The 23222-nt window shown below is 42.7% G+C and overlaps 1 protein-coding gene across 1 annotated transcript; it reads right to left on the bottom strand.

Moving 5' to 3' along the window:
• Positions 1-13159: 13159 nt before the first annotated feature.
• On the bottom strand, positions 13160-14796 carry LOC132586414 (gap junction alpha-10 protein-like). Its single transcript, XM_060258495.1, has one exon. It carries the CDS (start codon positions 14794-14796, stop codon positions 13204-13206), a length of 1593 nt encoding a protein of 530 aa, XP_060114478.1. The 3' UTR covers positions 13160-13203.
• Positions 14797-23222: the final 8426 nt, after the last annotated feature.

Raw genomic sequence — 23222 nt, 5'->3', positions numbered from 1 at the left:
GAATGTAACATGAGAATTGTTTGAAACATGTATAAAGAAAAATCAAGTGTATGCAATTAGCCCTGGGTCAATAGTGGTTCCATTCCAGTCTATTTGTAGGCCATACGCTGAGTCCCAACTATGCATTTTTGTGGCCATTCTCATCATTTTGTGTGACCATCCAATACCCAGCCAAAATCCAGCAAAAGTGGGAGCAGAGGTGACAGAATGTCTACATCTCCACTGTTCCTCATCAACCTGGATGCAGAGGAACACTAGTAGAGTCAGTGCTTGCCTAGCTCTAATTTCAAGGCCCACCTGTGTCTAAGATTTTCACTTGTGTGAATTTCTCATTGCATGAAAAACTTTTATATTACCACTATTATCAGACAGGCCATGCTGGATCAGATAAAAAGCTGGAGAGCACAACTATCCCATTTAAGGGGGAAAAAACAGCACAAAAATGGCAAAATGAGTGCAATTTCCTCTGACCTGCACCTCTCTTCTCCACTGCAAAGCAACCCCCTTTTCCCACCCGTTCAGTGGGGACAGGAAAAAGCAACTGGCTGGGAAAGTCATTATAATTTCTGTAATCAGACCTGTACTGAGAAATTTTATAGTTCAAAATTGTAGATTTCACTTGCTGTTTGCTGGTAACTGTTAAGAACATAAGAGAAGCCATGTTAGATCAGGCCAATGGCCCATCCAGTCCAACACTCTGTGTCACACAGTGGCCAACAAAAATTATATATACACACACACACACACTGTGGCTAATAGCCACTGATGGACCTCTGCTCCATATTTTTATCTAAACCCCTCTTGAAAGTGGCTATGCTTGTGGCCGCCACCACCTCCTGAGGCAGTGAATTCCACTTGTTAATCACCCTTTGGGTGAAGAAGTACTTCCTTTTATCCGTTTTAACCTGTCTGCTCAGCAATTTCATTGAATGCCCATGAGTTCTTGTATTGTGAGAAAGGGAGAAAAGTACTTCTTTCTCTACTTTCTCCATCCCATGCATTATCTTGTAAACCTCTATCATATCACCCCGCAGTCGACGTTTCTCCAAGCTAAAGAGTCCCAAGCGTTTCAACCTTTCTTCATAGGGAAAGTGTTCCAGCCCTTTAATCGTTCTAGTTGCCCTTTTCTGGACTTTCTCCAATGCTATAATATCCTTTTTAAGGTGTGGCGACCAGAACTGCACACAGTACTCCAAATGAGACCGCACCATCGATTTATACAGGAGCATTATGATACTGGCTGATTTGTTTTCAATTCCCTTCCTAATAATTCTCAGCATGGCGTTGGCCTTTTTTATTGCAAACGCACACTGTCTTGACATTTTCAGTGAGTTATCTACCACAACCCCAAGATCTCTCTCTTGGTCAGTCTCTGCCAGTTCACACCCCATCAACTTGTATTTGTAGCTGGGATTCTTGGCCCCAATGTGCATTACTTTGCACTTGGCCACATTGAACCGCATCTGCCACATTGACGCCCACTCACCCAGCCTCAACAGATCCCTTTGGAATTCCTCACAATCCTCTCTGGTTCTCACCACCCTGAACAATTTAGTGTCATCCGCAAACTTGGCCACTTCACTGCTCACTCCCAACTCTAAATCATTTATGAACAAGTTAAAGAGCATGGGACCCAATACTGAGCCCTGCGGCACCCCACTGCTTACCGTCCTCCACTGTGAAGACTGCCCATTTATACTCACTCTCTGCTTCCTATTACTCAGCCAGTTTTTGGTCCACAAGAGGACCTGTCTTTTTACTCCATGACTCTCAAGCTTTCTAAGGAGTCTTTGATGAGGAACTTTATCAAAAGCTTTCTGGAAGTCAAGGTAGACAACATCTATCGAGTCTCCTTTGTTCACATGTTTGTTCACCCCCTCAAAGAAATATAACAGGTTAGTGAGGCAAGATCTTCCCTTACAGAACCCATGATGAGTCTTTCTCAGTAACCCGTGTCCATCAATGTGCCTACTCATTCTGTCCTTGATAATGGTTTCTACCAACTTTCTTGGTATTGAAGTCAGACTGACTGGCCTGTAATTTCCCGGATCTCCTCTGGAACCCTTTTTAAAGATGGGGGTGACATTTGCTACCTTCCAGTCCTCAGGAACGGAGGCAGATTTCAATGAAAGATTACAGATTTTTGTTAGAAGATCCACAAGTTCAACTTTGAGTTCTTTCAGAACTCTCGGATGTATGCCATCCGGACCCGGTGATTTATTAGTTTTTAATTTGTCTATCAGTTGTAGGACCTCCTCTTTTGTCACCTCAATCTGACTCAGGTCTTTCAACACCCCTTCCAAAATTAGTGGTTCTGGGGCGGACAAAAAGTTCTCATCTTCCACATTGAAGATGGAGGCAAAAAATTCATTCAGCTTCTCAGCCATTTCCCTATCCTCCTTCAGTAATCCTTTTACCCCATGGTCATCCAAGGGCCACACTGCCTCCCTGGCTGGTTTCCTACTTCTAATATATTTGAAGAAATTTTTATTGTTGGTCTTTGTTTTTTGCAATATGCTCCTCATAGTCCCTTTTTGCCTGCCTGATCACAGTCTTGGATTTGATTTGCCACAGCCTGTGTTCCCTTTTACTAATCTCACTTGGACTGGTTTTCCACCGCTTAAAGGAGTCCTTCTTACCTTTTACAGCTTCCATTACTTTGTTTGTTAACCATGCAGGCCTTTTCTTATGCCTGTTCAATCCAACAATACGAGAGACCTCTAAAAAAGGAATTGTAATGATATAGGAGCAGAAATGGCTAAGCCACACCCAACTCCTTCAAAAATGGGGTCAACTGAGAAGAGCTCAAGTTTCAGTTAAAGGTGATAAGAAGAACAAAGAATGGATTTGTTCTGAGAAGTGATGCTGGTGTAAGTTTGCCTGATCTAAATTCCTCTCCTAAAGTTTCTGTTAGCCCCATGAGAGGGAGAAATCATCAGTAAGTCACTCAAATTGTGGAACTGATTTGCATTTCTTATCTGGTTCCAGGTAATAGAAAAATGGGGGAGGGAGGGATAGACGTCTTTAGATCTGCTGGAAAAACAAAGACAGTGGATTTTTCACGCTTTTAAAAGCACATGTTTATTAATGTTTCAGAGAACAGGTAAATAAGGTAACCTCAGGCCATCAAGCTCTTAAAGACAGCAGCACTGCTTCCACATCAAAGATTTCCCATGTTTCAGCCCCCCCCCCCAACTGGTGGGTTTTTCATGTTTCTCCATGGCATTGTCATATATCTGTGCACAGACCATTAGTACTCCAGTTTTTCCATTTAAAAATCTTAATTTTAAGCCTGTAAAAAAAGAGCATTTCCTGTGCAGGACACTATTGGCATTTGGCACAGAGCTGTTTCTTGTATCTGAAGGGAAAACAGCACAGTCACAGGACTTTGGTGAAGAGCCAGTCATTCAAGCTTTCTATTTGATGATGACTGCAGGGGGCCAATTCCCAGCAAAAATTAACATAACAAGAGAATTGCCTGCCTTTGGACAGAGAGGAGGGGATCATCAGCGGTTCTGCTAATACAGGGAGGGTTTTTAAAAGGTTGTTAAAGATATTGTGTTATTTCTATCCAGCATTACTCATGCTAATTAAAAAAAAAAAAAGGAGAATCACATATAACTCAGCCTGCCTTTTAAGGAGAGGATAATTGCAAGTGTCCACAATTACATAGAGGGTTTTTTAAATGGTTATATTAAAGCAGGGGTGGGGAACCTCCATCCTGAGGGCCATATACGGCCCTTAAGGTCACTTGGTGTGGCCCTTGGGGATTGCTGGACAGATACATAGATTGCCATGTGACAGCATCCCTAGGGCCTGGCTGGCCAGTGAGGATCGTGGGGCCCAGCCATGCTGTGCAGAAGCCTCCCCAGGGCCAGGCAGGGATCACAGGGCCCAGATGTACTGTGTGGCAGCCTCCCTGGGGCCTGGCTGGCTGGCTAGAATTGCTGCAGGGCCTGGAAAAGTTACTGTCACAGTTCAATTTGCACTTGATTATCCCAGATGGTGTGACCTAATATGCTAATAAGTGTGTGACCTAATATGCTAATATTAGGGGATGTAGTCTAATATTCTACTAAGTCCTGCTGGGTTTTTTCAACAAAAAAGTCCTGGATCTATGCATTTGTCTAGGGCAGCAGGCCGTGCGTGTGTGTGTCAGATTAGGCTCTCCCCATATGACTTCAAATAGAAAAACAATTATTTGCATTAATTTTGCTGGCCTGAATCATTCTCCCTCGGCAGAGCACTGTTTTTTTAAGTTGATAATTTTTTATGGCCCACAAATGATGTTATAAATATCCATATGGCCCTTGGCAGAAAAAAGGTTCCCCAACCTTGTGCTAAAGGGAAACCACAGTTAGGGATGCCAGTCCCCAGGTAGGATCTGGGGATCCCCCAGAATTACAGGTCCTCTCCAGACTACAAAGATCAGTTTCCCTAGAAAAAATTGATGCTTTGGATGGTGGAGTCAAATTGGCATTGTACCCCACTGCCTGTTCTCCCCAGGCTCTATCTCCAGGAGTTTCCCAACCTGGATCTCGCAACCCTAAACCACCTCTAAAAATGGAGAGTTGGGCTATATGAAATCTCCTCTGCAAGGGCAATTTCACAAAGAAATGCATCAGCAACCACGCTAGCTCAGAAAATCACCCTGATGTGGAAACAGCCCAGGATTCAGTGTGACAAGGATTTGGTGGGGCAGATATATAATATAGCCTTGAGATGGAATTAGACTTCTTTGTCAAACATGCAAAATTGAATTGCAAAGCCCCTGCATGCATTTTTTCATCTTTTATTAATTGACTCCCAGTATGTGCAGAGGTGGGCAAGTAGGAGAACTTTTCAGAAAACAGTCTCATTTGACAAACCCATCCTTACAGATGCATCGTAACACAATCTTGAAGCTGTGTATCAGGCTTTCACTGGATAGCAACATGGCAGCCCTACAACTTCCCATAGTCTTCTCTCAGTTATAGAAAGCCATTTTGTAGCAGCTGCACATGCATACTGGCTCCCTCTAGTTAGCACACACAGCACTTGGAAGCCAAGTTTTTAAATCAAGATGCATCGCTGCAAATCCTGGATAACACAATGGTCCACCTTGAGTTGTATACCTGTTAAGGTTTAGCAGGAAGGGGAGAGAAGTGCTCTTCATGTTGGAGATTGTACTGTGGTAGTGGTGGAGGAGGGATCTTTGCTGTGTTTTGACATTGCTGCCAAACCGGTGTTATTTTTTCATGATAGATGATAGTTCTAGTAGCACATTCTAAGAGAGAAGGGAAAGAGCGAAGCTAAGTTGGCTTAGAGAAGAAACAAATGGTGTATTTTCAGTCTCAGTGGAACTGGAGAGTATTCTGCTTATTCTGTTTAAGTCAGTCCTTCCTTTACAATGTGTAAGCCATGAGAGATAGATATGTAGAGAGCAAGGGAATTCCTAAGGTAATTCCACTTTCTCCATGCAACAGTCCTTCTTTTTGTTGCAGCAGTGCTAGTGCTACTCTTTACAGCAAAATAGGCTGTTAACTTGTATGCCACTTTGCAGGTAAAATAGAAGGGGGGATCTGTTGCATAGCCATTCTTGGGTATTTCTTACATGAAAAATAGAGCTCTTAAGCACAGCTGAAAAAGAGAGCTGTAAGCAGAACAAATATGCATTTCCTCATTGCTTGAAAATGAACCGAACCATTATTTTCCCCAGGTTTAAGTGTCTAATTGGGACCAATATTATATGAGACCCACAGTGCATCGATCCCTGCCTGCTATTTTGGAGAAGAGTTTATTCTACTCCTTGGCACCGACTGTGGTTATCCCAAGTCATTGTGCTTTCCTGTTTTTCATGATGATGCCTAGCTCTTTTGTGAACTCATTTATTAAATTTGCTTACTTGTTGGTAAATATTATTTAAACAGAGAGTCATGATGTAGCCACAGTTAAACCCCACTGGTGTCAATGCAAGAGTTAATTAAAGTCTGTCACAGAAAAATCAATGAGATATAAAATTGTTATGTTTAGGCCAAATGTTCTTGTTTTAAAGCTGCTGCATATTAATCTTGTTGGGTGTCTTCTAGAAACACTATTATTTGAAACCAACCAAACTAGGTTTACCAACCTACTTCCGAATTTAAACACATCAGTTATACTTACAGTTTGCTTGGCTTCTAATGGTTAACTCAAGCATGGCATAATTAATTACAAATTATAAACAATTTACAAGAAGTTGCTTAAGTCAGGAGTGTTGTTATTTGTACCCATATGTACTTGGAATGTTGTTGAGTCAGTATATGATTTCAGTGTGGCAAAGTGGAACCAGCTTATTTCCATCACACAACACAATAGTGACCCCAAGGTCAGTATTCATAACACATATCCATACAGTCTAATAAAATGAAGTCAAGCAAACAGCAAGACAGAGTAATACCTCACTCATTACCTTTCAGTCCCTTTCTCATGAGGCCATTGGCTATATAGCATAATCTTTCTTCCCTACTGAAACTAAGCCTGTTCAGCCCCCATCTGCATCTTTCTTGTCTGCCTTATGTCAGATTTTAGATTTAAGCTTCTTGGGGCAAAGATCTGTCCTCCCGCACTCTATAATACCATTGATAGTGCTATTTTAATTAATCAATATTACAATTAGAAACCAAACTTTTCTGCATTGGTTCAGCAATGTCAGTTTTGTCATTTTGCCTAGGGTTGCCAATCCCCTGCTGAGTGGAGGGAATCCCCTGGTTTAGAGACCCACCCCACACTTCAAGGTCATCAGAAAGGGTCACCTCAAGACTGGACTACTGTAATGCCCTCTACATGGGGCTGCCTCTGTGCCGAACCCAGAAGCTGCAGCTGGTGTAGAACGCGGCGGCTAGGCTGTTATTAGGGCTCCCGAAGTGGGAGCACATACAGCCAGGGCTGCGTGGACTGCACTGGCTGGCAATTACATACCGGGTTCGCTACAAAGTGCTGGTTATTACCTTTAAAGCCCTATATGGTCGAGGACCTGCCTACCCGAGGGACCGTCTTTCCCCATATGAGCCCAGAGAGCACTGAGGTCAGCGGGGAAGAACAAGCTGGCCATCCCCGGGCCAAAGGAGGCGAAACTGCAGAACACCTGCACACGGGCCTTCTCTATTGTAGCTCCCCACCTATGGAACCAGCTCCCGGAAGAGATGCGGGCTCTGCGGAGCCTTGACCAATTCCGCAGGGCCTGCAAGACCATCCTTTTCAGGATGGCCTTTGCGGATTGCTGATTGATGGATTCGTCTAAGTGACTTTTGCCTAAATGACTTTCACCATCAGGCTAACTGACAGAATAGCACCAGAAACATCTATTGTTACTGTCAATTTATTGTTAATTGTAAATTAGAATGGTTGTAAGACTAATGTTGATTTAAAAAGTTTTGTATAATTACTGTATGGATATGTTGTTAGCCGCCCTGAGCCTGCCTCGGCGGGGAGGGGGGGATATAAATAAAAATTTATTATTATTATTATAAAGCAGGGGGTCAGAGGGAAATGTCTGCTGGGCACTACATTATTCCCTATGGAGACTGATTCCCATAGGGTATAATGGAGAATTGATCTGTAGGTTTCTGGGGTTCTGGGAGGGCTGTTTTTTGAGGTAAAGGCACCAAATTTTCAGCATAGCATCCAGTGCCTCTCTCCAAATTACCCTCCAAGTTTCAAAAGGATTGGACCAGAGGGTTCAATTCTACGAGCCCCCAAAGAAGGCACCCCTATTCTTCATTATTTCCAGTGGAGAGAAGGCACTTAAAAGGTGTGCAGTCCCTTTAAATGTGATGGCCAGAACTCTCTTTCAATTATGCTTGTTGCAACCTTGCATCTGGCTCCACCCCTAATGACTCCTGGTTCCACCCCGCAAAGTCTCCTGGCTCCACCACCAAAGTCCCCAGATATTTCTTGAATTGGACTTGGCAACCCTAATTTTGCCTTAGATGTCAAAACATCTTGCCTTGGAGAAGGGTTGTGTGTGTGGCTGTAATTATTCAAAGTAACCTTAATAGCATTTTTAAAATACAGCCAACTCCATCTAACTCTCCAGAGTTTCAAAATTCTTCCTTCCCTTAGTGTAGGGTTTTACAACTGACAGTACTGATCAGATACCTCAAAAGATTATGGATGGGGCTTGCAAGAATTGGCAGGGGGTGGCCCACCAATCACAAGCCTCTCCTCAGAGTAGCCCTTTGGTTAAAAAAAAATAGTTGCTGCCCAAGAGCTGAGGATGAGATCACATAATTTACCACATACTCACCACTTTAAAATTTCTAATACTGCTAGGGCTGCCAAGTCCCTAGTGGAGGGGGGTAATCCCCTCTCATCCTGTTGCCCACTGCCTCACAAAGAAGCAATGAGGGGGGGGGGGGGAGCAGTCTCATGTACCAACTAACACTGGAAACAGGAAATGACAAGTATCACTTCCTATATCTTGTAACTTCCTGGAGAGTGCATGAGGCTGTATTTATTTTCCTTTTTCTCCCAAGAAGAAGCTGTGCCCTTCCCCTACAACTGTCCCACTAGTTGCCAGGCATTACCTGGCAACCTAACATACTTGCTATCTCTAACCACATACAGAACTTATTATGTTGACCCTTTGCCTCCTTGTAAGACCAACATTATAGTCACACACCTTTTCTTCAAATTCTAAACATATTGCTGGCCTTTTTCTTTCCCCTTCCTTTTGTCTCTGTGACCTGCTCATTTCTGCCACTGATGTGAGCCCACAAAATGGAATTTCAGTAATAAAAGGTAAGAATGGGCAGAGAGGGGACAGGATCAAATGTTCACCTGCACTGGTTCCATCCAAAGTAACTGGAAAACAATGGGACCCACAGAGATCCATCCAACTACCTGCATGGTTAGACAGTTAATTAGGACTTTTCTCCATTTAACTAATAGGATTTCTCTCCAACACAATACCCTACAGTATTAACATTCCTTCTTACAAAAACATATTAGCACAATCAGCCAGAAGGTTCATCCCTCGGACTCAAGACTGAACAGTTGAGAGCTACTTCTGGGTGACTGACCACATTCTGATGAGGTAGCCAAGGCCCAAGACCACAAGGGGATATCTCTCTCCTTCCAAGACTTTCATTGTTTTACTTATTTGGAGAATCTCCCAACAGCCAGAAACTCCTTCTGCCACACTTTTCTTCTGAGTTCAACTGGATTCTCCACTTTCACAAGACAGGGAAAAGGAATCTCATAATGTTTAATTCAGAGTTATATAACTGAGGCCAAATGCATATCATGTTCTGCCCTGCTTATCTGATCTTGTTGTGGACCCAGTTCCTTTGTGGGGCAAAATCCATGCACCTTGTTTGCTTGAGTCTCAGCCTCTGGCCCAGGCAATCAGCCTCCCCCCACCCCCTGCCAGCTGTTCCTAATCCTCCCAGTTTGTATAATTCTGAGGCTTCTTTTTTGGATTTTTAGCTGCCCAGATATCCAATACCTTTACCTGATAGAATCCACCCAGAACCTGAAATTGTTATCTGCCCTGAGCCCACTCATGGGAAAGAGCAGAATATAAATTAACAAAAATAAAATAAAATAAATTACCATGAATTACCATAAATTACCATTTTGAGTGGTGCATGGTTATGTGTGTGTGTGGGGGGGAGTAATATTTGTTGGCCATTTTTGCATGCTCGATATTATGACTGCTTGAATGTATTTTATCCTGTCAGTAAATCTCTCTGTGGTTTTAGTGGTGCTCTTTCCAGACTTACCATGGAGTCAGTCTCAGTGATTCTGGGTCCCTGTGCAAATGTCCAAAATGATGCTCCACCTCTTCACTGAGGCCACCACCTCCCCCCCACATTGAGGCCAAGTAAGGTAAAAAAAATATTTTTATTTATATTTATAGGTAAAATTTTATTTATATCCCGCCCTCCCCGCCTAGGCAGGCTCAGGGCGGCTAGCCAGAAAAGCGGCTAGCCAGAAAAGCCAGTAAGCGGCAGGCCAGAAAAGTTTGATTTCTAATTGTAATGTTGATTAATTAAAATAGCACTATCAATGTAAATGGTATTATAGAGTGCAGGAGGACAGGTTGTTGCCCCAAGAAGCTTAAATCTAAAATCTGACATAAGGCAAACAACAAAGATGCAGATGGGGGATCAGTGGGAGTGCCACTGTCAAGAAGCTGACTGCCCTAGTCCCAGGTGAGGGAGTGGTGAGTAGCCACTGCCAAGTGAGTTGCAAGCCATAGACGAGGATGGGTGTGAGTTGCCATTGTTGAGAGTGGGCAGCCCAAGTACAGAATGGAGTTAGCAAGAGCAATGGCACCAGCAGGAGTCTGCTTGTCTTTTCTTTCCTACATCAGGAGGAGCAGGGCTACTGATGGTCAGGAGCTCCCCCAATACAATGCCTGGAACAACTGCCTCAGTTGCCCATTAGCTAAGAACATAAGAGAAGCCATGTTGGATCAGGCCAACGGCCCATCAAGTCCAACACTCTGTGTCACACAGTGGCAAAAAATTTTATATACACACATACACTGTGGCTAATAGCCACTGATGGACCTGTGCTCCATATTTTTATCTAAACCCCTCTTGAAGACCTCTCCTGCTAGCAGTCTCATTACATTCTCAAAAAGGATTCCATAGTTAATATCTGTATGTGCACCATCCCCTCCAAGCCAGGCTTCAAACCTGTAGCCAGCAGTTCTTTCAGTACAGGAGTAAGAGGCAGCAGAAGGAAAGTTTCCAGATAACCGTTACCTGAATTAATTTCCATCCTTACACTTAAGGTTCCCCCAAGTGAATTTGGTCAGCTTGAAAACTGGACCTCATTCATACAGACACATGTCTATGAGTATATGTCTGTCTTCTCAACCACGCATTGTGGCAGCAGAAACATGGTCATGCTTTGTGCACACTATCAGCTTGCTCGTGTGTTATAGCTGTCATGCAGGCCATTTTCAAGCTACTTCCATTGACTGGAGTGATGGAATACCAACAGCATACAATGAGATAGCAGAAAGCAGGAAGATTCAGCATGGCATGACCGTAACAAAAGATGACTGGTCAACTGCATTCTGCTAAAGAAGCCGAAGCTTCTTCCAGCTTGAAAGGCCAACACCCTTCTGCACTTTCTTCTTATACTTGTCTTATGAAAACAGACTCTGAGCTGCAAGTTTTGTGAACATAATTTCTACCTTATAACACAGGTCATATGCATCGAAGGTACAGATAGGAAACTTGAATCCTGGGGGCAGTCTGTGATCACATTTCTTGCATATTACTCACTGTGTGTGTGTGTGTGTGTGTGTGTGTGTGTGTGTAAAGTGCTGTCAAGTGGCAACCCCATAGGGTTTTCAATGCAAGAGATTAACAGAGGTACTTTGCCATTGCCTTCCTCTGCATAGTGACCCTTAAATTCCTTGGTGGTCTCCCATCCAGGCACTAACCAGCACTGATCCTGCTTAGCTTCCAAGATCTGACAAGACTGGGATAAGACACTTCACACACACACACACACACACACACACACACATTCAGTTATAGGATTGTGGGATTTTTTTTGTTTTTGATCACATATGCTTTCTGGAGCAATGTGGTTTCCTCTCCTCTAGGGGGCAGATAGAGTATACACTCATGCTAGAAAAGTCCTTGTGAGCAAGAGGCAATGGAAGCTAAGTATGTAGCTAGGGTTGCCAGGTCTGTGTTTGAAAATACCTGAAGACTTTGGGGATGGATCTGAGACAGGGTGTTGTTGGGGAGGGGAGGGGCCTCAGCATGGTACAATGCCAAGAGTCCACCCTTCAAAGCAGCCATTTTCTCCAGCGGAATGATTTCTGCCAGCTGGAGATCAGGTGTAAAAGCGAGAGATCTCCAGGCCCCACCTGGAAGCTGACAACCCTAAAGAACTGGATGCCAAGTATCAGCTTTGGGACCCATGATATATATTCTAAAATCCACTGTGGCCCTCATCTGCAGATACTTAAATCTGCAGATGAGGGACACAGAGACATATTTTTCTTCAAACTTGAGGGACTACCCAGTTTGCAAGGGGGGGTGTGGGTGGGATCTGATAACTTTAAAAACATGAAGAGAGGGGAGGGTATAAAACCATCAAGAAGAAGAAGAAGTTGTCTACATTTGTGCAGCCAATGTAAATTTACTGGTTGAGAGGAGGAGGAGCTAGGCAAGCACGCATGCTGGTGGACCAGGAGGATCAGTGAGAGCCACTCTCACTAATTAGATGGCTGTCGGTGCAGATAAGCCAATGCTGCTCCACCTTCAGCCAGTCATGTTGCCACCCCACATTCAGCCAACCAAGTTAGCAGTGAACAGGGGAAGGAGGGAAAGCCAGGATCTGCCACACACCCCATTGCCAAGCAGCAAATAGAAGGATGGACAGTCAGGTAGGGGAGGAGCTGGAGCCAGGCAAGGAGGAAGGAACTGCTACACCATCCCCACCGCCACCAGGAGATTATGAGGGAATGAGCAAGGCTCCTTCTCACCCATCCACCCATCTTCATCACCCTTCTCTTGGCTCCTGGTTCTCTAAGAGTGAGGCAACACTGCTGGAGTTGGGAGAGTGGGTGACAAAGGTTTTCACACATTCAGCTGCCTCCAGCACTGTTGCTTTACTCTCAGCAGTCAGCAGCTGAAGGAAAGTTTGGGAAGAGCAGCACAATATTTTGTTGTGGGTCACGTACAGTTATAATCCCTTCATTATACAGTTTGTTGCAGTTGAGGCTGAGGGGATAAACCAAAAATAGCACAAAAGATTTGTTACCAGACCTCTGGTTTTAAATAATCTTTAAAAATGGGCACAGAGTGCTCCAAAATTGATCTGAGTAGCAGTGCTAGGGAAGTGATGTTTAATATATCATTTGTAGGTTGACAACTGTCTTAGCATGATGACAGAGAAACAACTTTTTTTCTTCCTATTATTTCCCTCTAAAACAAAACATCCACAAAATTCATGGTGTCTAAATGTGTTTAAACATTACTCCTTTAGTTGAAACAATTATATTTCTCAAAGGTGCTTCCCTCCAAAGCATCCTGTCATTTAAAAAAAAATTAAATATATTTTTCTCTGTCTTATCATCTCAGACTCATAGCAGCCAACAAAGCAGCAAAACCTGCAAGTACTACATCTACTATATCTCAATATCATTCGAGGATAGCCTGTAAAACCCAATGGTGGTCTGAGCTAAGGATTATGCTAAGGAGCAATAACTCACACTAGCAAGGTATAGAAGGAATGTCGCTTTGGTCTACTTGCCATTGACATTCTGCGTCCCATTACGGAAGGAGGTGGTGGGGTGATGGAAGAACTGCTGTCATCTCTTCGTTTTGCTTCTGAGCAAGAGCCATTCTTTGAGTCTGAAGTCTCTGAGTCGGTGTCCAGTTGGCTCTCTGACAGCACCCTGGACAAAAAGCTGGATTTGCGGTTGCTCTGATAATGCCCACTGTCTGGAGAGTCACAACAATCCTCTGCCAAGTCCTTACAGCTGACCACTCGACTGGATTTCCGAAGAACCGCTTGAGGGCTCTCCACATGACTGGAGCTAATGGAAACCTTGGCAGACTGTGGAGGATTCTTGGACTGTTCCAGAACATACTGTTCATTCTTTCGATAGCTGTTAGTGCCCTGCAATGATGGCTTCTGAATGTCCTCGCTGCTGGAAGAAGCATTCTGATGTTGGTAATCGTCATGTCGCTGGCCCGTGATGTTTGGGAGATGCCTGTGGGACTGTCTGTGCTGCTGGTCACTCTCATTTAGGTGTTCCAGATGTCTATAGAGGTGATGGAGTTGGCCTTGGTTCTGATTTGACCTGCTTCTCTGGTTGCTGCACCATTGTTCCTCTGCGTCGATATTTACTGGGTTCTGGTTCTGTTCAGTAAGGGTGTATCCTTCTTCCATAGGCATGTACAGTGGCAGACCAACCTGCTTCTCAGGCATAAATTTAAAACTGCCTTGAGGGGATGAATTGGCCATAATGCAAACCTGCTGCAACATTGAATTTTTCTTGGAACCGGAAAGGTTGGCAATGGCATCCTCATCAGCAGCTACAAGCTCCTTCTTGGGTTTCCCACAAAGCGTATTTTTAATCTTCTTAATCCCCAAATGGACAATTTCCAGGACATTCAGGAACAATGAAACTGCTGCAATACTGTTCATGAAAACCATGAAGATGGTCTTCTCTGTTGGTCTGGATACAAAACAATCCACAGTGTTAGGGCAGGGTGGGCGAGTGCATTTATAAAGTGGATACATTTGAAACCCATATAAAAGATACTGACCTATCATAAACCCTATTTCTAATACAGACCGGGTCAGAATATGTAGGATATAAGTCCGCAGCAAAGCCCCTTGCAAGGGTGCCTTGTTCACTTTCTTTTGCTCTTCTAACTTCCTCAGCTCTTTCTCTATTCTCCTGTGTTCTTCCAAAATAGGCTCCAGTTCCTCTAATTGGGCTCTGAGGTGAACTTTCTTCCGTTGCCGCTCTTTCTCCAGAGTCCGAAGTCTGTAAAGTGCATGACCCATGTAAACCAGAGACGGGGATGAGACAAAGATGACCTGTAGCACCCAATATCGGATAAGAGAGATGGGGAAAGCTTTGTCATAACAGATATTGCTGCAGCCAGGTTGCTCTGTGTTGCAAATAAACTCTGCTTGTTCATCATCCCATACGTCTTCAGCTGCTACACCTAGGACCAACATCCGGAATATGAAAAGGATAGTGAGCCAAATTTTGCCCACTATGGTAGAATGGATGTGCACTTCTTCTAGGATGCTGCCCAGCAAGTTCCAGTCCCCCATAGTCATGGGTTCATCTCTGAAATAAACATAATGGCAAGGGATGGATTATCACAGTGCGACACTGTTTTATGGGAATTTGAGTGTGTACAAAAGTCTTTCTGTTTCTTTACTGCATATCTTCTACTGATTAAAAGAAAGGAAGGAAACCCATCATCACAGGAGTTTATAATAAAAGCAGCATAACCTGAAAGAATTTCCCAGATAATGTTTCCTAATGTAGCTGGAAGAGACAACACAGCTGTGGCTGGGATTTCAAGTGTTAAACCCACTTAAAGAGGCTACCCCAAATCCAGGTCTCTGTGCTGTTCTGAACATATACCAAAGAAGATTTGTATACAGGAAGTTTCATGTGGTAACCAGCAAGAAGCAACCAAAAGTTAGAATGCCCAGCCTTCTCAGTAGCTATTCTAGTATTGTGGAACACCAGGAAGAACATGTGGACATGACACTTGACTCCTAGCGTTGCCACCCTCCAAGTAGGGCCTGGAGATCTCCCGTTTTTACAACTGATCTCCAGCTGGCAAATATTAACTCTCCTGGAGAAAATGGCTGTTTTGAAGGGTGGACTCTATGGCATTGTACCATGCTGAGGCCCCTCCCCTTCCCAAACCCCACCCTGTCCCAGATCTACCCCAAAGTCTCCAGGTATTTTCCAGCCCAGACCTGGCAACCCTACTCTTACCAGAGGAAAAATCATTTTTGTGCTGCCATGTCTTTGCAAATGAGGCCTCCAAGGATTTCAGAATGGCTTTTGTTGTTCTCAGTGCCTCTGTTTTAATTCTCACAACTTTGTGAGTTAGGACAGGCTGACAAGGCCTGAGAGGTCACTTGGTAAGTTTCATGGCAAGAGCTGTTTCAACACAGAAATGAAACAAAATAATAGAAGTCCCTTACAAAATTAGACCTTTATATGTTCAAAGCACACTGAAACAGGACTCACAAAGGGCTATTTTTAAATTTGTGTGTGTGTGTGTGTGTGTGCATGTCTGGAAGTCATGGCAACTTCTGGTGTCTGACCTCTACTGGTGACCTGGAGCATATGCAGAGAGGTGACTATATAAAGCCTGCCCTTCCCTCTCAGCTCTGGTATTCCAAGGAGGTCTCCCATCCAAGTACTTGCCAGAGTCGATCCTGCTTAGCTTCCAAAATCAGGTTTGCCTAGCCTATCTTGGTCAGGGCACAAAGGGCTAATTTTGAAAGTGCTTCAATTATCGTCTTTGCTTCTTAGGTTGCAACATGTAGGCAGGCTTTTCTGGACTTCCTGAATCTGCTGATTGGGGAAACTAGCATCCATTGCTGGGGTGTTTGTGTGTGTGGAATCCCAATATACGATATATTACCTTCTCACTGGTTGTCCAATTTGAAAGGTGTTCTGTGGGAGGGGGTACCAAGATTTGCTCTTGAAATTATCCTTATTCCAAAACACATGGCTTCCAAACAAAAAGCAGTGCCATAACTGTACATACTGCTATGCTGCTGTGGGAGAGAACCAGAGATTGGAAAGAGATCTTAAAGCTATCTGCTCCAACTGATTTGGGCAAAGCAAGTGAAGAAAGTGGTGTTTGCTTTGCTTATGCATTAGTTTCAGCCTACTACATGTTGGCAACATGTGTAGATTCTGTAAGTTACTTTACTATCTCTTTTAAAAATGAACAAACCTGCAATGTGTAAAGAAGTCAGATGGAGCTGCAGCCAGAGTTTTGAATGTCATGTTGGAATCCAGAGAAGATAGGAAAGCGGCCATTTCTTTTAAACCTCCATTGTCTGTGCAATGGAAAGCAACAAAATCTAGAAATGTGTGTTAATTGATATTGAAGCCGTATTCAGACTAAATTGCGTTCTAGGGACTCAGACTCTTCTTATCCTCTGGCAGGCAAATGCAAAAATAAGCACAGACTCTTGCTCCCTATTCCCCTTGAAAACCCTGCAGAATTAAGAGAGGTTCAGTTGGGTAGCCATGTTGTCTGAAGCAGCAGAACAGAGTTCAAGTCTAGTGGCATTTTCTGCAGAATTAAGACTACTGAGCCACTCTGCCTGTCATGCCGGGCAGACTACTGATAGTTTAGATAGCCTTGCAGTTGAAATTGTTGCAGCTGATGCTCTTTCATATGATGTTCAGATGCTCCCTACATTTTGAGCTGTGCAGGATCTGAAGTAAACCGAGCACAGAAAAAGAATACATGGGGGGAAATCGCAACACTCATTCTATCTGGAAATTTCCAGAGGTGAAACCAGTAATGGATTTCCTGTATTTCTGCCGTCACGGGATTTACTACAACGTACAGCAAGTTTTCATCATTAGCTGTCTTCCTATATAATTTCAAGGAAAGTGATATGATTTTATTTTTAAAAGATTGCACTGCTTATGTAGAAAAACAAAAATGAAATAAAGTCTGGTTCCTAAACAAATTTTAAGAGCAAGGAATGAGTGCTTTAAGAGAGTTGAAGAAGGCCACCTAAATGAAGGGTCTGATGGTTCATTGATGGGTTTTCATCTAATCCCTTATTCCCTTAACAGCAGTAGTTTAATAAATCAAAATTCAACATTGCAACAGTAAACTGATAGCCATTACCTGCTATCTGTTTTTAGTCTTGGATACTCTTAAGGTGTGCAGCTCCTGTGCATGGAAGTTCTACCTATCATGGCTAATAACTCTTAATGGAATTATTTTTCAGGAATTTGCCTGATCTCTTGTTGATGCCATTTGTTAATAGTCAACACTGCACCATGTGATAGTGAATTCTGCTAGGTAACATATATGGTGTCGGAAGAAGTATTTCCTTACCACAGAAGCTAGGTCACCTGTGTTCCTCCACTGCTCAAGTAGGCCAGTGTTTTTCAGTCACAGAACTACCAAGCGATACATGTGTTTCTACATCCCTTTTTTATTTCTAGGTAATGCAGCTAACTGGGACAAAATTGTATGGAAATAAGTTTAATTGAAATAAATGGAACTCAACAAAACATCTTTATGGTCAGACTGTAAGACCTAAAATAAAAATGATACTCCAAGTAAAACATCTAGGAAAGAGATGATTAAGAAAATAAAAGATTAAAAATGTTCTCACAGAAGGGGAACTTATGCTAACATTGCTGTAACTATTTTTAAAAAATGAATTTATAATAAAACATCATCACCACCATAGATTTTACTTAGAAATGAATTCAGATATTGTTCTACTGCTTACCTTATAGTAATTCTCTCGCTGGAATATTATAAACAGATCAAGTTCTGCAAATTGATAATATATAGCCCATCCTTAAATGTTAGCTTCTTTTTTGTTTTTGGTACAGCAAACTCCAAGATATTATACCATCGAGACAATGAATATAATTCATAGTTCTGTGAATGGGAGACTCAGCGAGTCCAGAGTACGCAGGCAAAGGCTGATTGACTGGCTGGTAACAGGACAAAGCCTCTGGCCAGAATTATCGTGCAATTATTTCCATCAGTGGTTTCCTACCAAGCCATTCCCAAAGGTTCCTTACACACTTCATTGCTTTGTAATGGCACTGCTAATTTCATTTGGCTCCAAACATTTTAAACTTTCTTGCTAAACCAACTGGTTAAATGTGTTTATTTTTGCAAAATGAGTAAATAGCCTCTTCACAGAGCTCAGGATTATGTTTTCTTTACATTCCATTAGTTTTTGAGTGAATCAATGCTTTCTGATCAATCGGTCATGTCCGATTTCATAGTCTATTGCCTAGTGGGACAGACAGATTGGTAGATGCTCAGGGGAGGAGGAGATTGATCAGGCTGCCAGGATAAACTGGATTCAAAATAAGAAATCCATTTTCCCATATTTCCTTTTCCTCTGTTGTTTAAGCAGAACTTCTTCTTGTCCCACAATGTGATATAAACCAAGGCCAACAGTAATAAAGATTTCTTTGATGTCTCCCTCCCTGGCCCAGAATCATAATGCCCCTGTATAAATTGATGGTGCAGTCTCATTTGAAATACTGTGTCTCCCTCCCTGGCCCAGAATCAAGCTCTCCTTTTTAGTGCTGTTTGTACAGCTACTAATGGGGGGTGGGGGGTGGGATAGGGCCACAAAGTCAACTGTATTACTTTATCACTGCTTATCATTTGGTGAGAAGTAGAGAGAGAATGCATATTAAAAATTTTCAAGTAATTTGTATAACTGCAGTCTTAAGTACATGGTACCCTAAGGCTGTGATGGTCATTGGCTTCCCGTTAATCCACCGTTCAGTAGGGCTTGCAGCAGTGGAATACTTTGAAGATCTGCTCTCCAGTTGATTGAAAATCGATGGGCATTAGGAAAGAGAGAGTATCAAAAGGTTACTGAGCCATAATTATATGAATGCTTGCTTACTAAGTAGTCACAATTGACATCTGTAGGTTTAGTCCAGACTCCAGAGTGAGCAATCGGAAAAGAACAGCTGTTATCAGCAAAATCAGCTTTGAAAAAGGCGACTATTAACCAATAAACAATAGAGCATCCTGAAGTATGGCCTAACAGATTTTTGTGGACTTCACTTTCATGAACTGTTATCTCACACCTACATACTCAAACCCATGGATACACAGGAAGAAAACGTGAAGTGAGTTATTAGAAAACATAGGCCAGCTTTCCTGTAGCTTGCTTAGGCAGTTCACTAAGAAAAAATAAAAACAATAATGAAGAAACCATGAAGTACAAAAGTAAAAATAAAATTATATGCCATGCTTAAATGTATATGAACTGACCAATTGACAACAGAAGCAATAACTGGAAATACCATCATCTTAGCTATTTTGACTACAATAGGGAAAACCACCCACAGTACCAATTAAGGATGAAATGAATAGAAATAATTTGTCGTTCTCACGTGCTGGACCCCATTCTATGCCTCACTTGTGTAGGCATGGGTTCTGTAAGGGAAGATCTTGCCTCACTAACCTGTTACAGTTCTTTGAGGGGGTGAACAAATGTGGACAAAGGGGACCCAATAGATGTTGTTTACCTTGACTTCCAGAAAGCTTTTGATAAAGTTCCTCATCAAAGGCTCCTTAGTAAGCTCGAGAGTCATGGAGTAAAAGGACAGGTCCTCTTGTGGATCAAAAACTGGCTAATTAATAGGAAGCAGAGAGTGAGTATAAATGGGCAGTCTTCACAGTGGAGGACGGTAAGCAGTGGGGTGCCACAGGGCTCAGTATTGGGTCCAATGCTCTTTAACTTGTTCATTAATGATTTGGAGTTGGGAGTAAGAAGTGAAGTGGCCAAGTTTGCAGATGACACTAAATTGTTCAGGGTGGTGAGAACCAGAGAGGATTGCACATTGGGGCCAAGAATCCCAGCTACAAATACAAGTTGATGGGGTGTGAACTGGCAGAGACTGACCAATAGAGAGATCTTGGGGTCGTGGTAGATAACTAACTGAAAATGTCAAGACAGTGTGTGATTGCAATAAAAAAGGCCAATACCATGCTGGGAATTATTAGGAAGGGAATTGAAAACAAATCAGCCAGTATCATAATGCCCCTGTATAAATTGATGGTGCAGTCTCATTTGAAATACTGTGTACAATTCTGGGCACCATACCTCAAAAAGGATATTATAGCATTGGAAAAAGTGCAGAAAAGGGCAACTAGAATGATTAAAGGTTTGAAACACTTTCCCTATGAAGAAAGGTTAAAACGCTTGGGGCTGTTTAGCTTGGAGAAACGTCGACTGCGACTGCGGGGTGACATGATAGAGGTTTACAAGATTATGCATGGGATGGAGAAGGTAGAGAAAGAAGTACTTTTCTCCCTTTCTTACAATACAAGAACTTGTGGGCATTCAATGAAATTGCTGAGCAATCAGGTTAAAACAGATAAAAGGAAGTACTTCTTCACCCAAAGGGTGATTAACATGTGGAATTAACTGCCACATGAGGTGGTGGTGGCTACTTACTTAAATTTATATGCTGCCCAGGATTGGATAAAAATATGGAGCAGAGGTCCATCAGTGGCTATTAGTCACAGTATATATATATATGTGTGTGTGTATATATGTATATATATATTGGCCCCAATATGCATTACTTTGCACTTGGCCACATTCAACCTCATCGGCCACGTTGACGCCCACTCACCCAGCCTCAACAGATCCCTTTGGAGTGCCTCACAATCCTCTCTGGTTCTCAACACCCTGAACAATTTAGTGTCATATGTATATACACACACATATTGGCCACTGTGTGACAGAGTGTTGGACTGGATGGGCCATTGGCCTGATCTAACATGGCTTCTTATGTTCTTAGGCATCAGTGGATAAACTGAAATCAACAGTTTCAGGGGCTTATCATGGGAGAACTGAGGCTACGTTAGCATCCTAAACCTCCTAATCACGTCATCTCCAGCCAGCCAGACAACAGCTTAAGCATATATTTTTATAAGTCCTAAAAACTCCATAGAGAGTAGAAATACAAGTTCCCTGCTCCCGACCCACCATTTCTCCAAGTCTTCACGCAACTTACACTACCGCAGCCAATCATAGTCCCCCAAAGCGCTATGTAAATCCCAGTCATGACTATCATACTCAAATATGATAAAAGCATAAGGTGTATTTCTCTGGCTTTATCACATGATTATTCCAGAACATATGGGATGGGTTTCTTGGTAATGAGAACTATCAAGAGCACTTCTTAAACAAAATAGCAGTCTGCACTAGCACCCAGGGAAAGAGAACAAAAACTGTTGCTGCACATGACTACCATGGATGTGTTCAGAGCCCTTACAACCAGTTTGCTTCAAAGTGGATAAATGTTTGCTCAATGACGTTTGAGTCCAGTGGCACCTTTAGACCAACAAAGTTTTATTCAAAGTATGAGCTTTCATGTGCACACAAACTTTCTCAGATACATTGACATGGAAGTTAGCAGTCCGTGCATATAAGTATAACAGCAAATTACAACATAATGAAGATGTTTTAACAGATGCAAATAGGAGTAACAAGCTAAGTTTATGTGATCACCTTTTGTTTGGATTTAATTCAGGGGGAGGAGAAACAGTGAAGCAAATAAATATTTCAGAAGTTCACTGGTAACTTTAATTTCAATGTATCTGAAGAAGTGTGTGCGCACACAAAAGCTTACTACAATAGCACCCAGAATAAAACTTTTGTTAGTCTTAAAGGTGCCACAGGATTTATACATTGTTCTACTGCTGCAGACCAACAAAGCTTCCCACCTGGATCTATTTGTTCAATGGTTACTGCTTCCCAAAGGGGTGAACCCATCATGTGGGAACTAGGGGGAGGGGGACAATAAGAATGCCGTGCAGAGTTCTAATACAGTGCCATCCTTTTTGCTGTTAGCTAAAAATGTGCTGTGCTCTTTTGCTATAACTGCCCTGGTTGGAATTTGAACCCATGACCCATTTTCTGTATGGATGCCTTTTCTTTGAGCTAGTGTCTACTTTCCCCTTCTCTGGCAAATGCCAGTACAGGCTAAGTTCACTGAAATCAGACACCCCTCCTGAACTCCCACCTCCACTACCTACATCTTTGCACAGTGGCCCTTGATGGATAACCATGGCATAGCAAGAGAAGCTTCTTTACATGAAATTCTAATATAACAGGAATTTTGCCTTTAGAAGAAATGAACATGAAGCATAACATCATGTAAGCCTGCTGCAGGATCCTGGGCCAGTCACACTATTAGCCCAGCCTACCTTACAGGATTGCTGTAAGGACAGAATGGTACAAGCTGCTTTGGATCCCTGTTGTGGAGAAAGGAAGGGGATATAGATGAATATACAAATGACTAGCTAATGTTTTTTAGGGAGGATACCAGTGGCAGCTTTTTCCTAAGGCAGGAGCAGCACAACTCCTTGCCAGAAAGCAAAGCTGAAACGGCTGCTGGGAAGGTAATGAACAGTGGAAACTGCATGCTGTTGATTGATCTCATCTTAACAGGGGATGAAAAGGAAAGAGGGTTGTGTCAGGAAGCCACAGGTGGTGATGGCAGCTATTTATTTACTTACTTTAAATTTATATGCCGCCCACTCCATGCGGACTCTGGGTGGCTCACAGTCATAATACAGCAATAATACAGCAAAAAGCTAGAGCGATTTATGTAAGATCCAGGAGCCCACCCATCCACATGGTCTTGCTGGTTAGTGTTTCAAGCTCTGACGTCCAGTAAGAATCACCTGTACAAGCAACAGATCAGGTTGTACTTCACATGAATAAAAAAGTACCTTCAAAAGGCACAGGAAAGAACCCATGATCAGCACATGGTGCTGTGTACACAGAATCCTTTTTTATACCTAGACCACATGTACAGATGCTCAGCGCTTTCAGCTGACAGGTTCTCTGTGATTTTAGTGGCACATACTTCAAATGCTGGGTTAGCACCAGAACAAGACTGTATATTTACACACAGCATAGGGCACAAATGCAATTGTGCTTGTTACAGAACAATAACTTTACAAAAAATGGTA

Source organism: Heteronotia binoei, chromosome 1, assembly GCF_032191835.1.
Source record: "Heteronotia binoei isolate CCM8104 ecotype False Entrance Well chromosome 1, APGP_CSIRO_Hbin_v1, whole genome shotgun sequence".
NCBI lineage: Eukaryota > Metazoa > Chordata > Lepidosauria > Squamata > Gekkonidae > Heteronotia > Heteronotia binoei.
Note: the sequence above shows the minus strand (reverse complement) of the source record. Positions and strands in the feature narration are given on the sequence as shown.